General features: G+C 39.5%; 1 protein-coding gene across 3 annotated transcripts in view; it reads right to left on the reverse strand.

Moving 5' to 3' along the window:
• Positions 1-12053, reverse strand: part of VPS54 — a 309776-nt gene extending 297723 nt beyond the window's left edge. For all 3 annotated transcript variants that reach the window (XR_016263770.1, XR_016263769.1, XM_089446018.1), the window contains exons 1-2: positions 11899-12053; positions 10741-11780 (exon numbers count right to left, since the gene is read on the reverse strand). Coding sequence is in view for 1 of the 3 variants with exons in the window: in XM_089446018.1 (XP_089302144.1) it covers positions 10741-11622 (882 nt within the window). In the remaining 2 variants the exon portion in view is untranslated. The remainder of the gene's footprint in view (positions 1-10740; positions 11781-11898) is intronic.
• Positions 12054-21342: the final 9289 nt, after the last annotated feature.

A 21342-nucleotide genomic window follows, 5' to 3' on the forward strand; every position in this document is an offset into this window, starting at 1 on the left:
AGCAAGGAGGCTCCATCGCATTAAAATGATGTACAGGTCGATACACCTTGTCAAAGCCCCAAGGAAAGATCTAATCTGTGATTTTCCCAAACGACTTGGAGTCGTCAAGAAACCCTTGTACAACGGTCCTGCATGTTGCATACATTGAGCTCTGGGAGCTCTGAGGGCTTGCGGTTCTTATTGGAGCAACATACGACCATAGGGTGACTCACCCTCCCCTGGTGGTGCGCACTGAAACAAGATGACTCGCTCTCTTGTGGGACAAGATGATTCGCTCTCTTGTGGAACAAGATGATTCGGTCTCCTGTGTAGCAGGATTTATGTGTTCTCCTGTGAGGCCTAGATTGATGTGTTCTCCATGGTGATTGTAGCAGGATTGATGTGTTTTCCTGTGAGGCCTAGATTGATGTGTTCTCCTATGAGGCCTGGATTGATGTATTATCCATGGCGGCCTAGATTGATGTGTTCTCCATGGCAATTGTAACAAGATTGATGTGTTCTCCTGTGAGGACAGGATTGATTAGTTTTCATGTCGAGGCATCCTACCCATGCAGTTTGGGACTCATGGGAAGTACCTCTCATCTGATCAATGAGCAGGGAAATGAAGTTAGGGACCATATTAGTACCGATGGACGCATCGTTGTATCTATCATACTCCCTACGCTAGGATGACCTCCATTGATCTGGGATCAATGATACTGGTCTGGGACTAGTGGTAGGAGTTGTACCATACTATGACGTTGACTTCGGGTCGGTTGAGAATGGTCTGGGACCAGTGGTACATACTCCGAGACTGACTTCGTGTCAGTGCAGTACTGGTCTGGGACCAGTGAGAGTGGTACATACTATGACATTGACTTCGAGTCGGTTGAGACTGGTATGGGACCAGTGGTACACTCTTTGAGACTGCGATACTGGTCTGGGACCAGTGGTAGGAGTTGTACCATACTATGATGCTGACTTCGGGTCGGTTGAGACTGGTCTGGGACCAGTGGTACATACTCCGAGACTGACTTCGTGTCAGTGCAGTACTGGTCTAGGACCAGTGAGAGTGGTACATACTATGACGCTGACTTCGGGTCAGTTGAGACTAGTTTGGGACCAGTGGTACACTCTCTAAGACTGCGATACTGGTCTGGGACCAGTGGTAGGAGTGGTACTTACTATGAAGCTGACTTCGGGTCGGCTGAGACTAGTCTGGGACCAGTGGTACGCACTCTAAGACTGACTTTGAGTCAGTGGAGGGTGATACTGGTCTAGGACCAGTGGAGTTGTACTCACTATGACACTGACTTCGGGTTAGTTGAGACTGGTCTAGGACCAGTGGTACATACTCTGAGACTGACTTTGAGTCAGTATGATACATCCTTGATCATTTCTTCTTTTTCATAATTCGAACAAAAGCAGAGCAGAACAGAACAATGCAAGAGCAAAGCAGAACAAAGCAAAACAGTACCTATCAGTACAGGGCAGAACAAGACAAAGCAGAACAGGCAAAATAGAGCAGAGCAGGGCAAGGGTCAGGCTGTACAGGGCAGTGCATTTGATGGATGAATAGTAACGACCGATATGCAGATTGCAGATGAAGTTCTCCCTAGTTGAGAGGGAGTGTTAAAATTGGCAACCATGGCAAAACTTCATGTGGGTCATCTTATTCATGGCTGATAATATTTTTATTAGATTCCTCTCGTCGAGAGGTGTAGGATTGATATAAAGATCATCCAATTCCAATAAGTATTCATGGAGATATGAATTTATTTTGATTATGGAATTATTATCACGCCGACCTACAACTCATTTAGGCTCAAAAGCCCAACAGTCGCATCTATTCAAACACCAACGTTATGTATAAATATAAGAGGACTTTTCCTCATTTGCACTCACTCTTCTCATCACATCTCTCTCTCTACTGCGCAGAAATGAGTCTCTTCTCTATTGCGCAGAAATGGGTCTCTCTCTCACACATGTGAAGCCGGAAGTTGTTGAACCTGAAGCTGCAATTGCAGAAGCAAAGATTGACCTACGTGGCCTAGAAGATCTCCTCTTTAGAACTATGTTGTAGGTCCATCTGGATCTCCTCTGAAAGCCGCAACTTTTGGTGGTGGAATGAAGTCAATCCGACGAACGGTTTGCAAGATATTGACTGCCCTAGTTTGAAGCCGGAAACTGCTGAAACTGAAGCTGCAACTGCAGAAGTAAAGATTGACCTGTGTGGCCTAGAAAATCTCCTCATCTGAACTGCGTTGTAGGTTCATCTGAACCTCCTCTGGAAGCCACAACTTTTGGTGGTGGAATGAAGTCAATCCGATGAATGGTTTGCAAGATATCGACTGCCCTAGTTTGAAGCCGGAAACTGCTAAAACTGAAGCTGCAACTGCAGAAGTAAAGATTGACCTGCGTGGCCTAGAAGATCTCCTCATCTGAACTACGTTGTAGGTTCATCTGAACTGCGTTGTAGGTTCATCTGAACCTCCTCTGGAAGCTGCAACTTTTGGTGGTGGAATGAAGTCAATCCGACAGTCGGTTTGTGAGATATCGTCTACCCTAGTTTGATAACGAAGCCGCTAACGCTGATGCTGCTAATCTAGGTTTTGCTACTGCTGATATGAATCAGATTTATTGTACTATTTCTCTCTGCTGAATTATTGAAGATAAAAGAAGATTTGATCAAAGGGTTTCCCCACACATTGTGTGGTTTGTCCCTGGCTAGCCACCACATTTTGTGTCTCTTGTCTTGGCTTGTTTTCTGTCAATCGTTTAATGTTCTATCTGCACTTTACTTTATGTACATGTGATTGCTAAACTGTGGAATATAATAAGAAAAAAAAGTAAACTATTATAAGCATAGAGCATACCATAACTTAACAAACCTTGTATGGGTTTTGTTTATGAAAGCATTGATCGTTGCAAAGAGGCCATTGCAAGTGCTTTTAATAATGTGGACGCTGATTACCAAGAGATATGGGATTTAATTGATCAAAGATGGAAGATGATGCATAGTCCATTACATGCAGCAGCATGCTATTTGGACCCTAGATTGTTTGGGTTATCAAGACATAGGGATGAAGAAGTCATGAATGGACTTATCCAAGCTATTGAGAAGCTAAATCCAGATCGAGTAATTGCAAGTTTGGTCAGATGTCAATTGAGGGCATACAAGTTAGAAGAAGGGTTATTTGGAACACAATCAACAAAGTATGATAGGAGCATAAGTGACCCAGCAGTATGGTGGGAATTTTATGGTTCATGGGCACTAGAATTGCAAAATTTTGCAATTCGTATCTTAAGTCAGGGATCAAGTGCATTAGCATGTGAAAGGAATTGGAATTCCTTTGAACACATTCATTCCAAGAAAAGAAATTGATTGTTATCTGGAAGCAGTGTTTACTTGGGAGCGGGAGCGGGAGTGAAAGCGGGGAGCAAGAGCGACATTTTCAAAAGCTCCCGTTTGGGAGCGAATCCCAGAGAGATTTTTATATAATATATATATTTTTTATATTTTGATACATATATGTCAACAAAAACATGTAGAATGATGAATTAGATATAAAATAAAAAAAAAAAAATAAAAAAAAAAAAAAAAAAAAAAAAAAAAAAAAAACATAGATTGATCATTGAACCATATAACAACAATCATCTAGAAGTTATAATCTTCATCAACCACGTCCACAAGTTAGTAACATACAACATATTGAGTCTCGTGAATCATGATTCATCAATCTTAAAGTTTCAACTTCAAGCTTTCAAAATTGAAAATTCATATATAACATTTATCATCAGTGATCACCAAAGTTGTACTTGTAAGCTAAGTTTAACCATTACAAGAAATAATATCTAACATGAAATGAAATGTTATAAAATAAAATGAAATGAAACAACTTTCAAGAAGCATCATATTCATAATTCAGAATCATTACCAATGAGTTATAATTGCTAACTTCAAACTTCAAACTTAAATTGTGATATATTGTTTACAAAAAATATCACAATAAATATGAAAGAGTCAACAGTTATGAAAACTAATAGAAACTAGAAAAGCCAAGTAAACTGTAAATCTATTATCTACTACGTCATGTGGCCCTTGCCACGAGAAGTGTCTGATGTATGAGCAGGTCGTGGTGGTCTTCTAGGAGCCTCCTCCCGCACAGACCGACAACCAAAACCAAAAGGCACATGCCCTCCACGTGAGGGTGTAGATGGAGGCGGCAACAGCAAAGGGACAAGACTCAGAACTCGAGCACTGCTACTAGATGGTGGAAGTGGTATGGTTGTTGCTTCATCTTCCTCTCTCATAAGTTCTGCTTCCAGTTCTTCAAGATGTATAGTGCCATCCTCCAAATTATCATCCTCTGGGTGGTTGTCCCAAATTTTATATGTTGGATCCTCATAAGCCCGATCACAGTAATGACTCAACAACCTCAAGTTGTAGTGCACATAAACCAAGCTTTCTGCCCGGTTTTCATTGAGTTTGTTTCTTTTCACATTATGTATGAAGTTGTAGGTGCTCCAACACCTCTCTGCAGAAGAAGTATTTACAACCTGTGAGAGAACTTTTTTTGCCAATTTTGGCAAAAGTCCCTGGCCGCCATATGCTTCCCACCATGTGAGAGCATCAAATCTGTCTCTATCTTCCATTGCATGAAAGGTACCAAACAAACTAGTGCAACTGAAGTATCTGCCTAATTCAAGACACAGACTAGCACATTCTTCCCTGTTAGGTATCAACTTGTCTAATGCTTGCAAATATCCTGTAGATACCTCTTCATCTATATGGGGTTTGACCCTAACCCCACCCCCTAGTGCAGGTTGGCCCAACCAAGATGCAGAGTAGTATTTTGGCGTAAGGATATACGCCAAGCAATGTAGTGGAACATTAAGTTTATCCCACCGTATACACACACAATCGTGAATCAGTTTATACAAGTTGGGATCATTTTTATGAACAATATCTTTTATTTGCCCCAACATGGTATCCATCTGCTCATACACCTCGCCAATCACTGGTTTATCTGTATCTACAAACCAAATCATGTGATAAACGGACTTGGTGAAATCCAATACTTGCCTCACACGTGAACAAAACATATCATCAAGAGCGGTCTCCTCCACCTGTTCAAAACCTTGTCTGTCAACTGCATTTGTAGCCCTTTCCTTTAATACCTGCCAGTTTGGACTTGATACCATGCTAGCCAATGACTCTCTTACCTTCAAAAGGCACCTGAAGGTGAGGTAATAGCTACCAAATCTAGTCCTCGCAATCTTCAACAACTCCAATCTTGAGTGATTGCGGAAAAGTTCGTGGGTATTGCCATGATTAGTAATAAATTCTATCATTTCTTTGCCTCTCTTGTACAAATCACCAATCCATTTGTATTGTTCATTTTTGTTCTTAACAATATCATGCATCAAAAGGTTCATTGTGTGAACCAAACACCCAGACCAAAATATGTTGGGGTATTTATCCTCAATAATTGCTCCCGATGCCTTACAATTAGGAGCATTATCAGTGATGACTTGTATGACATTGTATGGCCCAATACGCTCAATTGTTTCAAGTAATGTTTCTGCAATGTTGATGCCGATCTTGAACTTGTCTGAGTAATCATATGCTGAAAGAAAGATGGCACCACTAACAGACACAGCAAGAACACTTATCAATGGCTTGCCTTTTACATTTGTCCATCCATCAAATATAATGGACACCCCATGGTCAGTCCAAGAACTTGTCATTCTATTCAAAGAATGTGATATTTTTGCTTTTTCATGATCAACGGTTCTAGCCTTGTCGTACCCAGGGCTCTTGTATCATTTAGGGGCATCATTTATGGCAAAGACCATTTCGTGCCAATAAAGTGAGTGAAAAACATTGAATGGTATCCCACATGCATAGAGAAACCTGTAAACTTTTGAATCCACATCATTCCTACACCCTTCATCAAGGAAATCTGATATGCTTCTACGCCTTAAACTTGGTGACCCTGTGCCTCCATATTCACTGCCTTGGGAGGATGCTGAAGGAGTTCTTTGTGCATGTGATTGTGAGCTTGGTTCAAAGAAACCCTTTGATTTTTTAGATTTGTATTGGGCTTCCTCCTCTTCCCTTATGTATTTGGCTCTATCTGCGGCTGACACACCTGTACAAGTTTTGATTCCTATTTGTTTATCTCCATCCCATGGCCTTTCCCGCAAAGCTGCTTTCTGGCACGGGTGTATGAACCTGTGTAATTATTGTTGCAATGGGGGCAATGAAATTTAGTGGTTCCACCCCCTTTCCCTGCTTCAGACCTATTAAAATATTTCCACAATGGAGTTTGGTCTTGCTTATTTTTTTGAGACTCGTGTTCACTCTCCTCCAGCTCCTCCTCTCTAGGGCTTTCATCAAATTCACTATGACCCACTTCTTCATCCCCTTCTTCATTTTCAACTCTCCTTTTTTTACTCTCCAACACCATAATAACCAAAAAAGGAACCAAGAAGAAGAAAATGCCAAGAAATATAACCATGATGTTTGAAATTTGAAGTTTTGAATTTGTGAAAAAATGGAATGGCAATGGGAATGGGAATGGGTCCATGGGAGAAAAAAAATTGCTAGAATAGAGCCTACCTCTTTGGCCTCCAATCTCTCCTTGCTCCTTGCTCCTTGGCACTTGCTCTCTCCTTGCTCCTTGCTCCTTGCTCTCACTCTCACTTGCTCTCTCTTGCCCCTCACTCTCTCTTGCTCCTCACTCTCTCTTACTCTCACTCTCACTCTCACTCACACAATTTCTAAAATAATGAATTCATTGGAGGGAGGGTTTATTTATATTCCCTTCCTCCCTCCCTTTCCTCCCTTCCCTCCCTTTTTTCCCAACGGATTTTTTCCCACCCGTTTTTTTGGCCGTCGAGAGCGTTTTTTATAGCTCAGGAGCAGTCGGGAGCGATCGCTCCCCGACCACTCCCAGGCTATAAAAATCACTCTGGGAGCGACGCTCACGAGTTCAATCCGGCAAATGGCAGGGAGCGAAAAAAATTCCCCTGGAGCACGCTCCCAAGTCGCTCTCGCCCAGAGCGCGGATTGGGAGCGGGATCGAGGAGGGGGGGGTGCTCCCTCGCAACACTATCTAGAAGATTAGAATATCTTGTTTATGTTCGTAGTAACTTGCAGTTGGCTTTGAAAAATGTGGCTAAAGAGTCATCCAATTCCTCTACACTTTGGATCGGTCCTATTCCAAATGCATCAAGGGATGAAGCTGATTTTTACATTGATAGTGACATTGACAAGGAATTGAGTGATGAACCTGATGCTGAAGCATCTAGTGGATTCACAGCTCCTACTGCTCTTGATGATATAGAACTTTTTGATATACCAAATGGGCCACAGGAACATCAAAAATAAAACTTGTGTCCCTGTTTTAGACTTCTAGTTTACTTTTTGCATGAACAATTTTCTAAAACTGCCAAGCTACTTTAAACTTTCAAGTTTATGTATTTCAAATATTTTTTTATCAGATTGTTTTTCAATATATGAAATCTGATATGGCCCATGGTTTTGTTGAATTTGATATGGGTGCCAATGTCTATGATGAATTTCTCACCTTGTTTACTATGTATGGAAGTTGGTTCTTTATTGGCACTCGCTTTCATGGTTTATAAAATTATGTGGAAATGATTTAAATGTTTGAGCAATAATCCTATGTGTTTGCAATGTGCATTATGGACTTTGAAATTTGACTTTAAATTGATTTATATATATATATATATATATATATATACATTTTTTTTCAAATTTCTATATGTCGAACTTTATCGGCAAAATTTTAGGTGCCGAACTTTATTCGAATTTCAAGGTCGCCGAACTCAAACGTGAACGTGAATGTGGTGACTTAGGTTAAGAGTGGATATAGAGAGAGCAAACAGAGAGGGCTTGTGTACTGTAGCAGACCATAGGCCACAAGTCTCACTCCTTTGTATTTGCATCTTTTTCCATTTTGAGAAAGAGAGAGCAGAGCAGCCTCACCTTTCAGCTCGGTTTTCTCTCAAAACGGTTTCCCAGATTATATCTTCTGTTATTATGGTTGTGAGTGATGGTATTTTTGTCTATTTTCCGTATTTTATATATTGCATGCATGAAAACAGCAACTTAATAAATCAGAAGTCTAAGGAAAATAACCCCCATTGTGTAGATTTCGGATTTTAAGTATAATTATTATCAGATCTATTGTGACGAACTGTCCAATGGAATATCCACAACAGTTTATGGATCAGACTAGGTGGCAGCATCCTCATCCCTAGTGTGTGTTTTTGTGCCTCATGAAGACCTACCAGAAGGATCCAAACAAAGGAACAGATAGCTCTTTGCTTTGCTAGTGCTCAAAGTGCAGATAGCTCTTTTTTATATCTCCCTAGGTAAATCAGTGACACGAGGTAGGGGGAGAGGAAACAAGAACTAAATATTTGTCTGATATGTCATAAAGGGAGCTGGCATGATTTCGGTAATCTATCCAAACAAGAAGGAGCAGAGGCTTTGAGTGAGCTCACAGACGATATACTTAATGAAATTAAGGATATCTTTGAAGAAGTAAAGCAAGCTAAAACTCAATTTGGTATGATAACCCAGCGTATGGCAAGTTTTGAATGATAGGTGAACCACATCAACCATACTTTTAATTTCCACCTTAGTTGCTTGGGGTTGATATAAAAATTTGAAGTGCCAAGAAATAGTAGAAAGAGTGACACAGAATGAATGAAGAAGGGGCCAAGGACTTCTCCATCATAGTAGAACAGTTGACTGCAGCTCATATGCTAACAACTTTTTTGGCTAGCCTCTCTCACAGACTTTTTGTCAACAATTGTCCTGAGCATTGCTCACCAGCACAAGCTAGGAAAAGAAAACTTGAAAGGAAAGTAGTCTGGATCTAGTTTTACAATCCCTGTATCAGCTTTTGCTTTCTAGTAATGGCCATAAGCATAAGTTAGGAAAAGCAAACCTGAAATGAAGGTAAGCTGGTTTAGTTTTAGAATCCCTGAAGTCCGGTCTACTCAGTTTTTACTTTCCTGTAATGGCCACCTATAAATTTTTGATCTCACTAGGCCATTTTGTAATTCTATAGGGAAGGGGAACCAAACTTGCCCCCTCAGCATACCCCATTTTTGGACTATCTGTATACTCTGCTAACATAAACACCTAACAAAACAAGGCAAGAAGAACAGAAGATTTATCAAATCATAAAAAGCCTGATCAAAAAACAAAGCTTTGCAAAAGAAAATCACGTAAAAGTGAGAAAAATGGATACATATAAAACTCTTACTAAAATTCAAAAAGAAATGAGCCAAAAGGCCTCCTCACAATCAATGTACTTGCCCGCCATACAATATAATTAAAGGAAAATGGAAAATACATGTGTGGACTTTGCCAAGCTTTTCGAGTATGCCATGGCTGTTTTATCTAATTGCATTCAGAGAGTCCTTGGTTGCGTTGTATGGAACCGGCCAGTTACATACAGAACAGTGAAAAAAGGTTGCTTCAATACCAAACAGATATTTTCCAGTTCTGTGCCACCAGTCGGACAGGTTTAGGCCTCAAAATGGTCAGACCGACCAGTTCCATCTGTTCCGATAACACTGGTGGCAACCAGTCTTTAGATAAAAAAAGAGAGATTGCCTTGCAATATATAGTGATTTTCTGGATCCTCCAATAGCAACATGTATTCTGAATAACATATGCATTCTATGGCATCCATATACATCATGCTTGGAATTTTACGGTAAAATTCATATCCATGTGTGAGAGGTTTCAAAATCCACCCTGACCTAGGGATCCCTATGCCATTGCAAGTCTATTAACAAGGCTATCAGAAAAAAGAAATAGGAAATCTGTACGTCAAATATCCCAATTTGGTCTTTTGATTAAGGATCCATATCCATGTGATAGAGATTTTATGGAAAAATATGTCATCAAGGGATGGATTTTACATCAATGACAGGCAAAAAGTCCAATTGTATACAAATGAGAAAGAAGAGAATTATCATATCTCATGTTCTTTTCCAACTATGGCAAAAGTAAGTATTCCCTCTATGGAAAAAGAATTGACGGTTTAAAGCATAAAAAGAAATCAACTTGGCTTACCTTCCAGCGCTGTTGAGTGACAACTTTTAAACAAATATCGCAGATGGGGTGGAGCATCAAAGTATGAAGCCAACTTTAACCAGTTAAATTGGAAAGCAGCTAAAACTAATTAGAAGATAATCAAAAAGATAAGCATGAAAGTAAGAAAGTGAAAGTAGCCTGAATTTTTTGCGATTGTGATCTGGTATTAGATCATACTCTTTCCATTGTCCCTCTACGGTGTAAAGGGGTCATCTTTGATGATAAGTGGATGGTTCGGCAAACAAAAAGAACCATATATGGAATACTATAAGTTGACAGGTACCTCCTCTCTATAGTGAATAAGCTGCTTAGCTACTTTCAAAGGAGAAACTACGTCACTTAACCTAGGGGAAGTTGCTGAGTTTAAATTTGATTTAGCAAACTAGCTTACAGCTCGAATAAAATTTTAAGAAAAGATACTCATTCTCTTGAAGTTGGTGACAAGGAAGGCATGCTTGCCAATCTTGCTGATATAGGAAGGGGGAATGAGCAGGACCCTACTTTAGCTGGTAGTGTATGAATATATGATATATTTACTTCTGTGCATTAACTAAATCTAAGATGCACCAGTTTTATCAAAAAAGAGGAGAAAATAATAGAAAGGTAATCCATACCAATTTAAGTGCAGAAAGTGCTTGATTAACATATGACATGAGCTTCAGCTTTTCATGGATGGCCAGCAAGTTTGCGCGGTTTCCACTCAATTCTTGAATCTGCCTAGCAGACTCCACCAGATCAACATCTAAGAGCTTCACTGTCGCCTTCAATTCACGAAGCTGCCCGCAAGCCTCTACTATCTGTCCATTTAAATCCTGGAGCTGGCCTTGCGCCTCGAAGAATGAATCCGACCTCACCGAGATCTCCTTCACTAAATGCACTTCTACAATGTCCAAGTAGTGAGACAATTTCTCCTGCAGCATAACATTTTGCGGAATCGACGAAAAGGGACAAGCTGCCTGAAATGTCGCCCCATCCTCCAGTGCAAAATCCTCTCTAAAGTACAGGGAAGGAACTTCCCGCAAGCACGCAGCTAATGCTTCCCCCTGTCCCCTAACTTCACCTTCGACCTGATTGCTCTGTTCACGGCTTGAATGAGACCTCACATCTTTAAACCGATTGTAGGATTCAGCTATGAGGTCCAGGTACGGTTGAAAATCAGCCCTAGTTATTTCTGGAAAAACTCTAGAGACTGTGATCGGGGCGGACTCCACTGAATTTAGGGAGCTCGATGGCCACCATGCGCCCCAAGAGGCATCTGAACTGTAAACACCGGACTTTCCGACGTGCGGATTGTTGAGAATGGATGCCAGGCTGTGCCCACCATTATAAGAAGAAGACTCCATATTGAACCCAGATCGAGTCCCAGAAAACGAAGAGCTACTCGGTGACCTCGACGTCGGGGGACTGGAAAATGTATGGCTGACGTCTAAGCCCTTCTTTAAAGGCCTATTACTGTCATTGTTCTGAGCGTCCGCCTGGAAGCCCATGGCATTCATCTTTATAGCTCAGCTTTTGTTTATCTCCGCTGAGAATCGAAACCCGCACATTTTGCAAAAATGTTTGTAATTCCAACTGACAACAGCCTCCTCATTAACCCTAAATTCCAGATCCTGGATTTCACGAATGATGGCAATTGAGAGCCAGATCCGTGGCCCTACATCGGATTTTGATAATATGCCCAGGAATAAAATAAAGGTGTGTAAGATGTTAAAAAAGGCAAAAGCTTGAAGGAGAAATCCATTATTTAAGGGTTCAAGAATGAATAGACATACCGAGTCGTTCGATCTGTGATGACAAATGGAAAGAAAATAACACTGCAATGCAGAGGCTGAAGATTTTGCTTTCTTAATCCCTCCTCTGAATCTGGATGATGCTTGCTTCCTACGTTCTATTGTTCTTTTTTTGAATCACGGAGGAAAGGAAACCTCTATATTTATTTTTACTATTTCTTTTTTAAGTTCATCAAGGAAATTAGGCCTTTGATATTCCCCTGTCTGAACAGAGGAAAATGAGCAATTTAGTACTAATTATTTTCCACTGAAATTCTAAATTGTTTATGTACAACACTTTCGATGAAATTTATCGATGTCATAAAATATTAGCCCAACTCGGCTAGTAAGTCTGGGTTTTAATTAAGTTACTGGTTATTAAGTAACTAGAGTAAAGCTATATAAAACTTATTAAAAACTGGTTTATGCTACATTTTAATGGGTGATCATCATGTTATAAAGTATTATGTAAATCATAAATTTTAAGGTCTAAATTTTCAGGGAGTTGTAACTCGAATTGTGTTTTCCATTCATGTAAATAGTGTTATATAACATAAGGAAGTGTCACTTTTGGGATTCATTTCCCAAGGTCATTTTCTATTCTGCCCTTTCATTTTCTTTTATTTTCATATTTACATTTTACTCACCCAATCACTGAAGATTAGATGTTTAACATTCCCCCCTTAATATGAAGGGGTGTTTATGAGTCTAAGCATCATTTAAAATCTTTCAAACTTTTCATCATCCTTGCAGAGTTTGGAGCTCAGCCCTTTCGGTTTGAGATGGTCTTCAAATTGGTTTCATTCTTGCATCGTGTCCAGGGCTTGGCAGACTCGATAAAGAGTAGGGATTGTTATGCTTACTAGGCATATTGCTCTTCTGAGACTATTGCCCGTTCTACTCCCTCAGGGCGAGCCAGATGTTGGTTTACATGAGTTTCAAACCTCTTAGAGTCAGTGGGAATTCAGTTGGATCATCTCCCTCCTTTCTGATATTCCTTAGATGCCCCTGGTCATTTTTTACCTACTAGACACAAGCTAAACAAGATCATCAAGGAGGACATCTATAGGTAGTTTGTCCAGGTCACCTGGGTCAATCCTCCAGGAGGGTTGCGCCCAAAGATGGCCTTCTACGCTGAGCACTTCTTGGAGTTGAGAGACGGGCTCATTGTTCGACCCCAATATACGTTTCACCACTGGATGCATACTCTTTGCATTCCTCTAGACCATTTCAGAGTAGTTTCTCATAGACTTCGGGTAGAGACAGACCACCAAATGGATAGACTAGACAGACTCTGCCAGGTATGTCATTTACAGGAAGTGGAGACCAAGGTGCACTTCATCCTTGGATGCCTTGTCTACTACGAGATCAGATTGAAGGTTTCATTGCTTGTTTAGAGATTCTCGAACCCTCACCAACTTTTTCAAGTACCCCGATCAAAGATGTTTGGCCCTATATATGCAGGAGGCTCTTAGGTTCCGAGCATATATTCTTTAGCCTCCCATCAGACCAGATCCCACACAGAGGATCACGACATTTTTCAGGGTACTACCTTTAGACAAGGGCACCAAGAGATCGATTGATACTAGTACATATCCAAACTCCATATCAATGAGGATCCGTGGGACCTCACCCTGCCACACGAGATCTCAGCAGCAGTTTCGTCTCAGATCCGTTCTTGGGAGACAGACTAGGTCCTCCAGCATTCAACAGCGTGTGAACCCCCTCAGGATTTGATTTAGTGGACAGTCTCCATTTGTCATTGGCTCTTCATCGGGTCAACAGACTTTGTTGAGTTTCTTCAATGTTATTCATTCAACCTCAGATGTCAGGAGAGATGGGTCTGATCCTCAAACCTATTAGCTCCTGGATCTTCTCCGCTAGGGCTAGATGTTGATTTACTTCATGCATTGTATCTTTGATTTACTTTCTGCATTGTATCTTTTATAGGAGACCGTTTGGTTCTCCCACTTTGTATATATATCAGTGTACTCAACAGTCCCTTTGACCTACTTTGTGGTCATTAGTTGGACACAAGTATAATTATCTTATCTTATCTTATCTTCCAAGTGCTTTGATGAAGATCATGTGATTTACTCATTTGTGGAACAATGACGTAGATGAATAGTCTTGGCCTCTTCATGATGTCAAATCAAATGATACTTTGTGTTGATATGTTTGGTTTGATCATGGAATCTAGGATTCTTGGTCATCTTAATTACAGAAGTATTATCAATCAGAAGAGGAGTATAGTTCACTTGTTTCTCCTGCATGTCTTCAAGAACTTTCATGAGCCATACAATCTCCTTGGTTGCTTTTGTAACTGTCACATATTCTGCTTCTGTTGCAGAATCTATTATAACTGATTGTTTGTGTGACCTTCAGTAAACAACATAACCTAAAGTAGACATTATGTTCTCCTTATCTCCATCAAATTCTGAATCATAGTATCCAACCAAATTGAAGTCATCCACTTATGAATATTTGAGTCCAAAGTCTTGAGTTAATTTCAAGTACTACACTCTTTTTGCAGCAAAGCAATGTCCTTCATAAGGCTTTTGCATAAACCTGGAAAAGATTCCAATGACAAATGAAATGTTTGGTCCTGTAGTGGTGAGGTAAATAAGACTTCCCATAAGCTATATGTATTTAGTTCCATCCTCAAATTCATATCCTTCTTTAGATGTGAACATCATATTTTGTTCCATTGGAGGGGCAAAGGATTTCATTCAGCCATGCCAAACTTGTTCAACAATTCTCAAATGTACTTCCTTTGAGAGAGGAATATATAACTTGGATGTCCAATCACTCCAATGCCCAAGTAGCAGTGAAGGTGTCCCAAATTTGTTATCGCAAATATTTTCTTTAACTCTTTCTTTATGGATGCGATATAGTTTTCAATGTTCCTTATTATCAATAAATCATCTACATATACTACAAGATAGACAATGGTTTTGCCAACTTTCTTGACAAAGAAAGTTGCATCATCAGGATTAAAATATTTGAAATTTAATTTTAGAAGATGCTCAGTCAAATTTTCATAGTAGGATCGCAATGCTTGTTTTAGGATATATAAAGATTTTATAAGTTTGCATACTTTATGTTTTTGTCCCTTCACAACAAAACCTTATGGTTGAGACAAAAGATGTTTTATTTCAAATCTCCATTTGAGAAAGTAGTCTTCACGTCCATGTGATGGACTTTCCATCTAATTTGAATTGCTAAGGCAAACAAAATTCAGATGCTGCCCAATTTTGCTAAGGGGGCAAAGGTCTTTTCATAATCAACACCTTCCTTTTGTGAAAATCCTTTTGCCACGAGCCTTGCTTTGTGATTTTCAAGTGAGCCCTATTATTTATACTTGTTCTTGTGGAGCCACTTGTTCTTATTTATAATTGGTTTGGTTCCAAATGGAGAGTCCACTAACTTCCATGTTCCATTCTTTACGAGAGCATCATACTCCTTTTGCATTGCTTCTTTCCATTCATCACGAAAAGCAACTTCTTTGAAGGAAGTTAGTTCAAATTTAGTAGACAAATTCAATTCACAATCATATGAAACATCCATATCATCAATACAATCATAATCATCTACACCACCTCCATTTTTTCTGGTAGAACTTCTAATACTTGTCTTTTTCGACCTTGTCAGGGTGAACACTCTCAATTGCTTTAGTGAGCCATCTTTGATTACCTTTGTGAGATGGTTTGTGTTTCTCTATTAATTATGATGGGGCCACATCAAGATTTAGCCTTCCAATTCTCTCAATCACATCATGTAAAGGGTCTTCTTAATTTGAAGGAGTCGTCGAAACTTCATGAGGAGGAGACAATGCTTCAGAAGGAGATTCCATAAATTGATCTAAGATAGGGATCCCCCCTTCAAGATGTGGAATCTCATTATTAAATTAATGATAAGGTTTTGTGTGATTAAAACTATCCAAACAATCAAGTTGTCACTCAACAGTATTGTCAATCTTGAAAGATTTAAGAAAAATCACATCTCTAGATAATATAAACTCCTTATTTACCTTATCGTAAAGACAATATGTTTTGATGGTATCTAAATACCTTAAAAAGATACACTTTTGACTCCTTGCATCAAGCTTGTTTCATTGTTCCTTATGAATCCAGGCATAGCAAGTGGAACCAAAGATCCATGTTGTGTATTTATTATATTATTTCCATGACTAGCTACAGGCATTATTACGTTGTGGCAGGCGCAACGGGGGGGGGGGGGTTTGGGTCGCAAGGGGGGTTGCCCCCCTGCACGCGTTTGGGGTAGCATGCTGGAATTTCTTTTTTATGTGGACCCAAGGATGGTGGGTGGACCCACCCATGGTTTTGTGCATGGTTTCGCACATGGTTTTTGCCCATGGTATTTTGTATATCCAATCAACGGAACTACGATTATGTTCTAATCTAGGATTAATGGATTGGGGTTTATGAATGCTTCGACATGTATATAATGTATTGTAACATTGAAAGGAATATAATGAAAATCAATCTGGTTTTCCTAGTTTGGGTTCCAAGAGAAAATCTCTATGTATATTTTATGTTCTCGTCATTGTTTATTTTTTTATTTTAAGAATTTGTTTGTAGTAATTTTTGTACAGGGTTAAAACCTACATCTAGTATCAAAGTTGTTTCGGCTTCAAGGGGATGCCTTTGCTACTGAGGGGTTTTGGTCAGGCCTGTAGTAGACCTTGTTACAGTAGGAGACCTGTGAGATCGATTCATGAGGTGAAAGAAGATGGTGAATAGTGGAAAGATAGAGATTGAGAAATTCAATGGATAGAGTTTTGAGTTGTGGAAGCTCAAGATGGAGGATCTATTGATGAAAAGAGATTAGTGGATCATTGTATATCCAGGTACAGCACCAACAGGAACGTTGACAGAAGACTGGGTGAAGGTAGATCGGAAGGTGAAGAGCGCAATATGATTGTATCTCTCGAATTCAGTGTTGTTAAATATATAAATGGAAGCTAAAACAAAGGTTTTGTGGGACAAGTTAGGGACTTTATATCAATCTAAGTCTTTGGTGAACAAACTGTTCCTGCGGAAAAAGTTGTATAATTTGAGGATGAAGGATGGAGACTCAGCGACAGAGCATTTGAACGCCTTTAATATTGTGGTAAGCTAGTAGTCATTTGTTGATATTAAAATTTCAAATGAAGATAAGTGCATCAGTTTGTTGTGTTCTCTACCAAACTTGTGGGATAGTCTAGTTGTTATTGTAGGCAATAATACAACTACCTTGAACTTTGATGAAGTAGTCTCATCCTTGTTGTTGGAGGAGATGATATGGGGAAATATAGAGAGCTAGAATGGACATGCCTTGTCTGTAAGAAGACGACCCCAAAATAGAAATAGAAATAAGTCCTCAAGTGGGAGGTTTAAATCTAGAGGAAGATATAAATCTCCAGGAAAACCTTTAAAGGTATGCTGGAAATGTGGAAAAGATGGGCACTACAAAAAGGATTGTAAATCTAAAATCATGAGAAAGGAAACAGATCTAATGATGCTCCTTCTGTAGAGGCGAAAACCACCTCAAATGAAGGCGGGGATGTGTACTTTGCTTCTTCTTAAAGTACACACGTAGATCATGAGGTATGGTTGATTGAATTAGGTGCATCCTTTCGCTTCACTCCCCATAGGGAGTGGTTTTCCGAGTATGACAAATATTATAGTGTTGATGTCTTCCTAGGGGATGACAGGAAGGCCACAATCATAGGACGAGGGAAAGGCAAGCTAAAGTTATAAGGTGGAAGGATTAGAACACTTCCTGGTGTTCTGCACATTCCTGCATAGGCCAGAAATCTAATTTTTGTAAGCAAGATGGATGATGCAGGTGTAAAAGCAGTGTTCAAGAAAGATACCTGCAAGATGGTTCGGGAAGCACTGGTACTAATGCAGGGAGTTCAGATTGGAACTTTGTACAAGCTTTTGGGTAGCATTGTTATTGATGGGTGCAACATTTTTGTGGTTCCTGAAAGTGGAGTAAAAAATATAGTGGTCTCTGGAGAAAATACTATGTTGTGGCATCAAAGACTTGGACATATTGGAGAGAAGGGCCTTTGAATACTAATGGTAATGGTATGGTAGAAGGTATGCCTAATTTCTCTTTGGATTTCGATTTTTGTGAACATTGTGTATATGGGAAGAAAAATCGGGTGAGTTTCCCCTCTGATGCTAAGAGAGTGAAAGGGATATTGGAGCTTGTGCACAGTGATGTTTTTGGACCCATGTCGGTTCCATCATTGGGTAAATCTATGTATTATGTCTCGTTTATATATGAGTTCTCAAGGACTACATGGATATATTTCCCTGGGAGGAAATCTAAAGACTTTGACAGGTTTAAAGAATTTAAGGCTCTGGTGGAAAATCAGACAGAGAAGAAGATCAAGGCGTTGAGGACAGATAAAGGTGGAGAGTTTTGCAAGAAGGAATTTGAAGAGTTTTGTAAGAAGTGTAATATAGCACGACAAAATACTACTCCATACACACCACAACAAAATGGAGTTGTAGAAAGAATGAATAGGATGCTGATGGAAAAGGCAAGAAGGATGCTCAGTGGTGTCGGGTTAGGACAAGAATTATGGGCAAAGGCAGTGAATACTACATGTTACTTGTTTAACAGATCACCTTCATTGGTGTTGGAGGATAAGACTCCACATGAGGTATGGATTGGTAAGAAACCCGCTCTCTCACATATGAGGGTATTTGGCTATGATGCATATGTACATTTTCCAAGGAGAAAAGAACCAATTTGTATAGTAAATCTGAAAGGTGCATCTTTATTGGGTACAAGGATGGTTTAAAAGGTTACAAGATTTGGAACCCGGAAACAAGGAAGGTTGTGTACAACCGAGATGTGGTGTTTAGAGATGTAAAAGATGTTATTAAATGTGAGAACCAAAGGAAAAGGAACATGAGAAGTTAGAGTTTGAACTAAAGGAGGAAGAATTAGACTCTACAATAGAACAAGAATAAAAAAAGGAAGAGCCATACACTCCAGTTTATAAGTTCAAGAGAGATGGCAACCAAAGAGGAATAGTCCATCTGCTTTCTGTTCAAATTTTGCATTATCTATTATTGATGATGATCCCAAAAATATGAGGGAGGCAATGGATTTAGAGGATGACAAACTCTAGAAGGAGGCCATGGTTGAAGAATGGCACCTTTAGACAAAAATGAGGCTTTGGGATCTAGTGGAGTTGTCGGTTGGAAAGAAACCCATTGGAAACAAATGGGTGTTTAAGAAGAAGATGAATGCAGAAGGTAAGGTGGAGAAATACAAAGGTCGGTTGGTAGCAAAAGGTTATTCCCAGATGTCAGGTATTGATTTTGGTGAAATTTTTTCTTATGTTGCCAAGTTAGCTTCTATTAGATTACTTTTAACTATTGCTATTGTTTTTTATTTTGAGGTAGAGCAGATGGATGTGAAGACAACATTTCTTCACGGGGATCTGGAAGAAGAAATCTACATGAAGCAACCAGAAGGCTTTCTTGTGAAGGGCAAGAAAGAACTGGAAAGCAGGTTAAAAAAGTCTTTGCATGGGTTAAAACAATCACTAAAGATGTGGTATAAAAAATTTGATACATATATACGGGGACTTGGCTTCATAAGGAGCAAAGCGGATAACTGTGTGTATTTTAAATTAATTGGTGAACATGTTATTTATTTGGTATTGTATGTGGATGATATGTTGTTGATTGGAAATGACAAAGAAATTATCCATGGAAATAACAAAGAAATTATCCAGGATTTGAAGACCCAATTGTCTTCTAAATTCTACATCAAGGATCTTAGTGCTACAAACTACATTTTGGGCATGGAAATTAAATGAGATCGAGCAAAGAGGACGTACTAGTTAAACTATAGGAAGTATGTCGAGATAATATTGTAGAGGTTTAATATGCAGGATAACAAACCAGTGAAGGTTCCTATTCCTGTAAGTGTAAACTTATCTACTGAACAGTGTCCCAAGACACAAAAAGAGGAAGAGGACATGTGTCGTGTTCCATATGCAAGTGCAGTTGGTAGCTTGATGTATGCAATGGTGTGTACCATACATTGCACATGCTGTGGGAGTATTGAGTAGGTTTATGTCAAAATTAAGGAAGGATCATTGGATGGCAGTGAAGCGAGTTTTAAGGTATGATTATGGTCTATGCTAACAAGGAAGATCAAGATTGGACAAATTTTTGGATATACATGGCTTTGTTGATGTAGATTGGGTTGAATATCTAGATCGGAGAAGATCTACAAGTGGCTATGTGTTTAACCTATTTGGAGGAGTAATCAATTGGATGAGCAAGGGATAATCTATGGTGGCACTTTCAACTACAAAGGTTGAATAAATGGCAGCCACTCATGCAAGCAAGGAATCCGTTTAGTTGCAGAGATTGTGTTCAAGTATGGGGTTGGTACAACGAACTATAAGCATAGACTGTGACTACCCAAGTCCAATTTTCTTAGCAAAGAACCCTGCTTATCATTTGAAGACAAAGCACATTAATGTTCAATATCACTCTGTTAGGGATATGGTTGAAGACAAAAAGGTGTTGTTGGTAAAGGTGGGCACTATGAAGAATGTTGCAGATGCATTGACAAAGTCTGTGAGCACTAAGAATTTTTCTTGGTGTAGAAAAACAATGGGCATTGCAACTCGGGACCAATGACTTGTGCACTCTTTTGGCCCCATGTGTGGAAATAAAACAACAAGTGGAAGAATGTTGGGTATGTATTATATTCTTTCAATGACTAGCTACAGGCGTTATTACATTGCATTGGGCACAGCGGGGGTCGCCCCCTGCCAAGGGGCTTGCAGGGGATCGCACCCCTGCACGGGGTCTGGGGGAGCTTCCGAGGATTTTATTTTATCTTTTTTATGCGGACCCAATAATAGTTGGGCAGACCTAAGGATGGGGGGTGGAACCAAGGATGGTGGGTGGACCCACCCATGGTTTTGCACATCGTTTTCACACATGGTTTTGGGCATGATGGTTTTTTCCCATGGTATTTTGTAGATTTGGTGAAGGGAACTACGACTATGTTCTAATCCAGGGTTAATGGATTAGGGTTTATGAATGCTTCGACATGTATATAATGATGCATTGTAACATTGAAAGGAATATAATGAAAAATCAATATGGTTTCCCCGATTTGGGTTCCATGAGAAAATCTTTGTGTATATTTTATGTTCTCGCCATAGTTTATTTTTCTGTTTTAAGAATTTGTTTGTAGGTAATTTATGTACAAGGTTATAACCTACAATCCTAAGATGCCTTACTGAAGGAATGTGACCATATCACATTTCATAAGGAGTCTTGTTGTTGAGGACATGAGATGGACATCTGTTTTTTATATATACTACACATAGAATTGCATCAACCCAAAATATAAACTTTGAATTTTTTAAGAACATCATTAAGCGAACCATAT

Source organism: Pinus tabuliformis, chromosome 9 (genome assembly GCF_031772625.1).
Source record: "Pinus tabuliformis cultivar Carrire ecotype Pingquan chromosome 9, CPIR1, whole genome shotgun sequence".
Taxonomy (NCBI): domain Eukaryota; kingdom Viridiplantae; phylum Streptophyta; class Pinopsida; order Pinales; family Pinaceae; genus Pinus; species Pinus tabuliformis.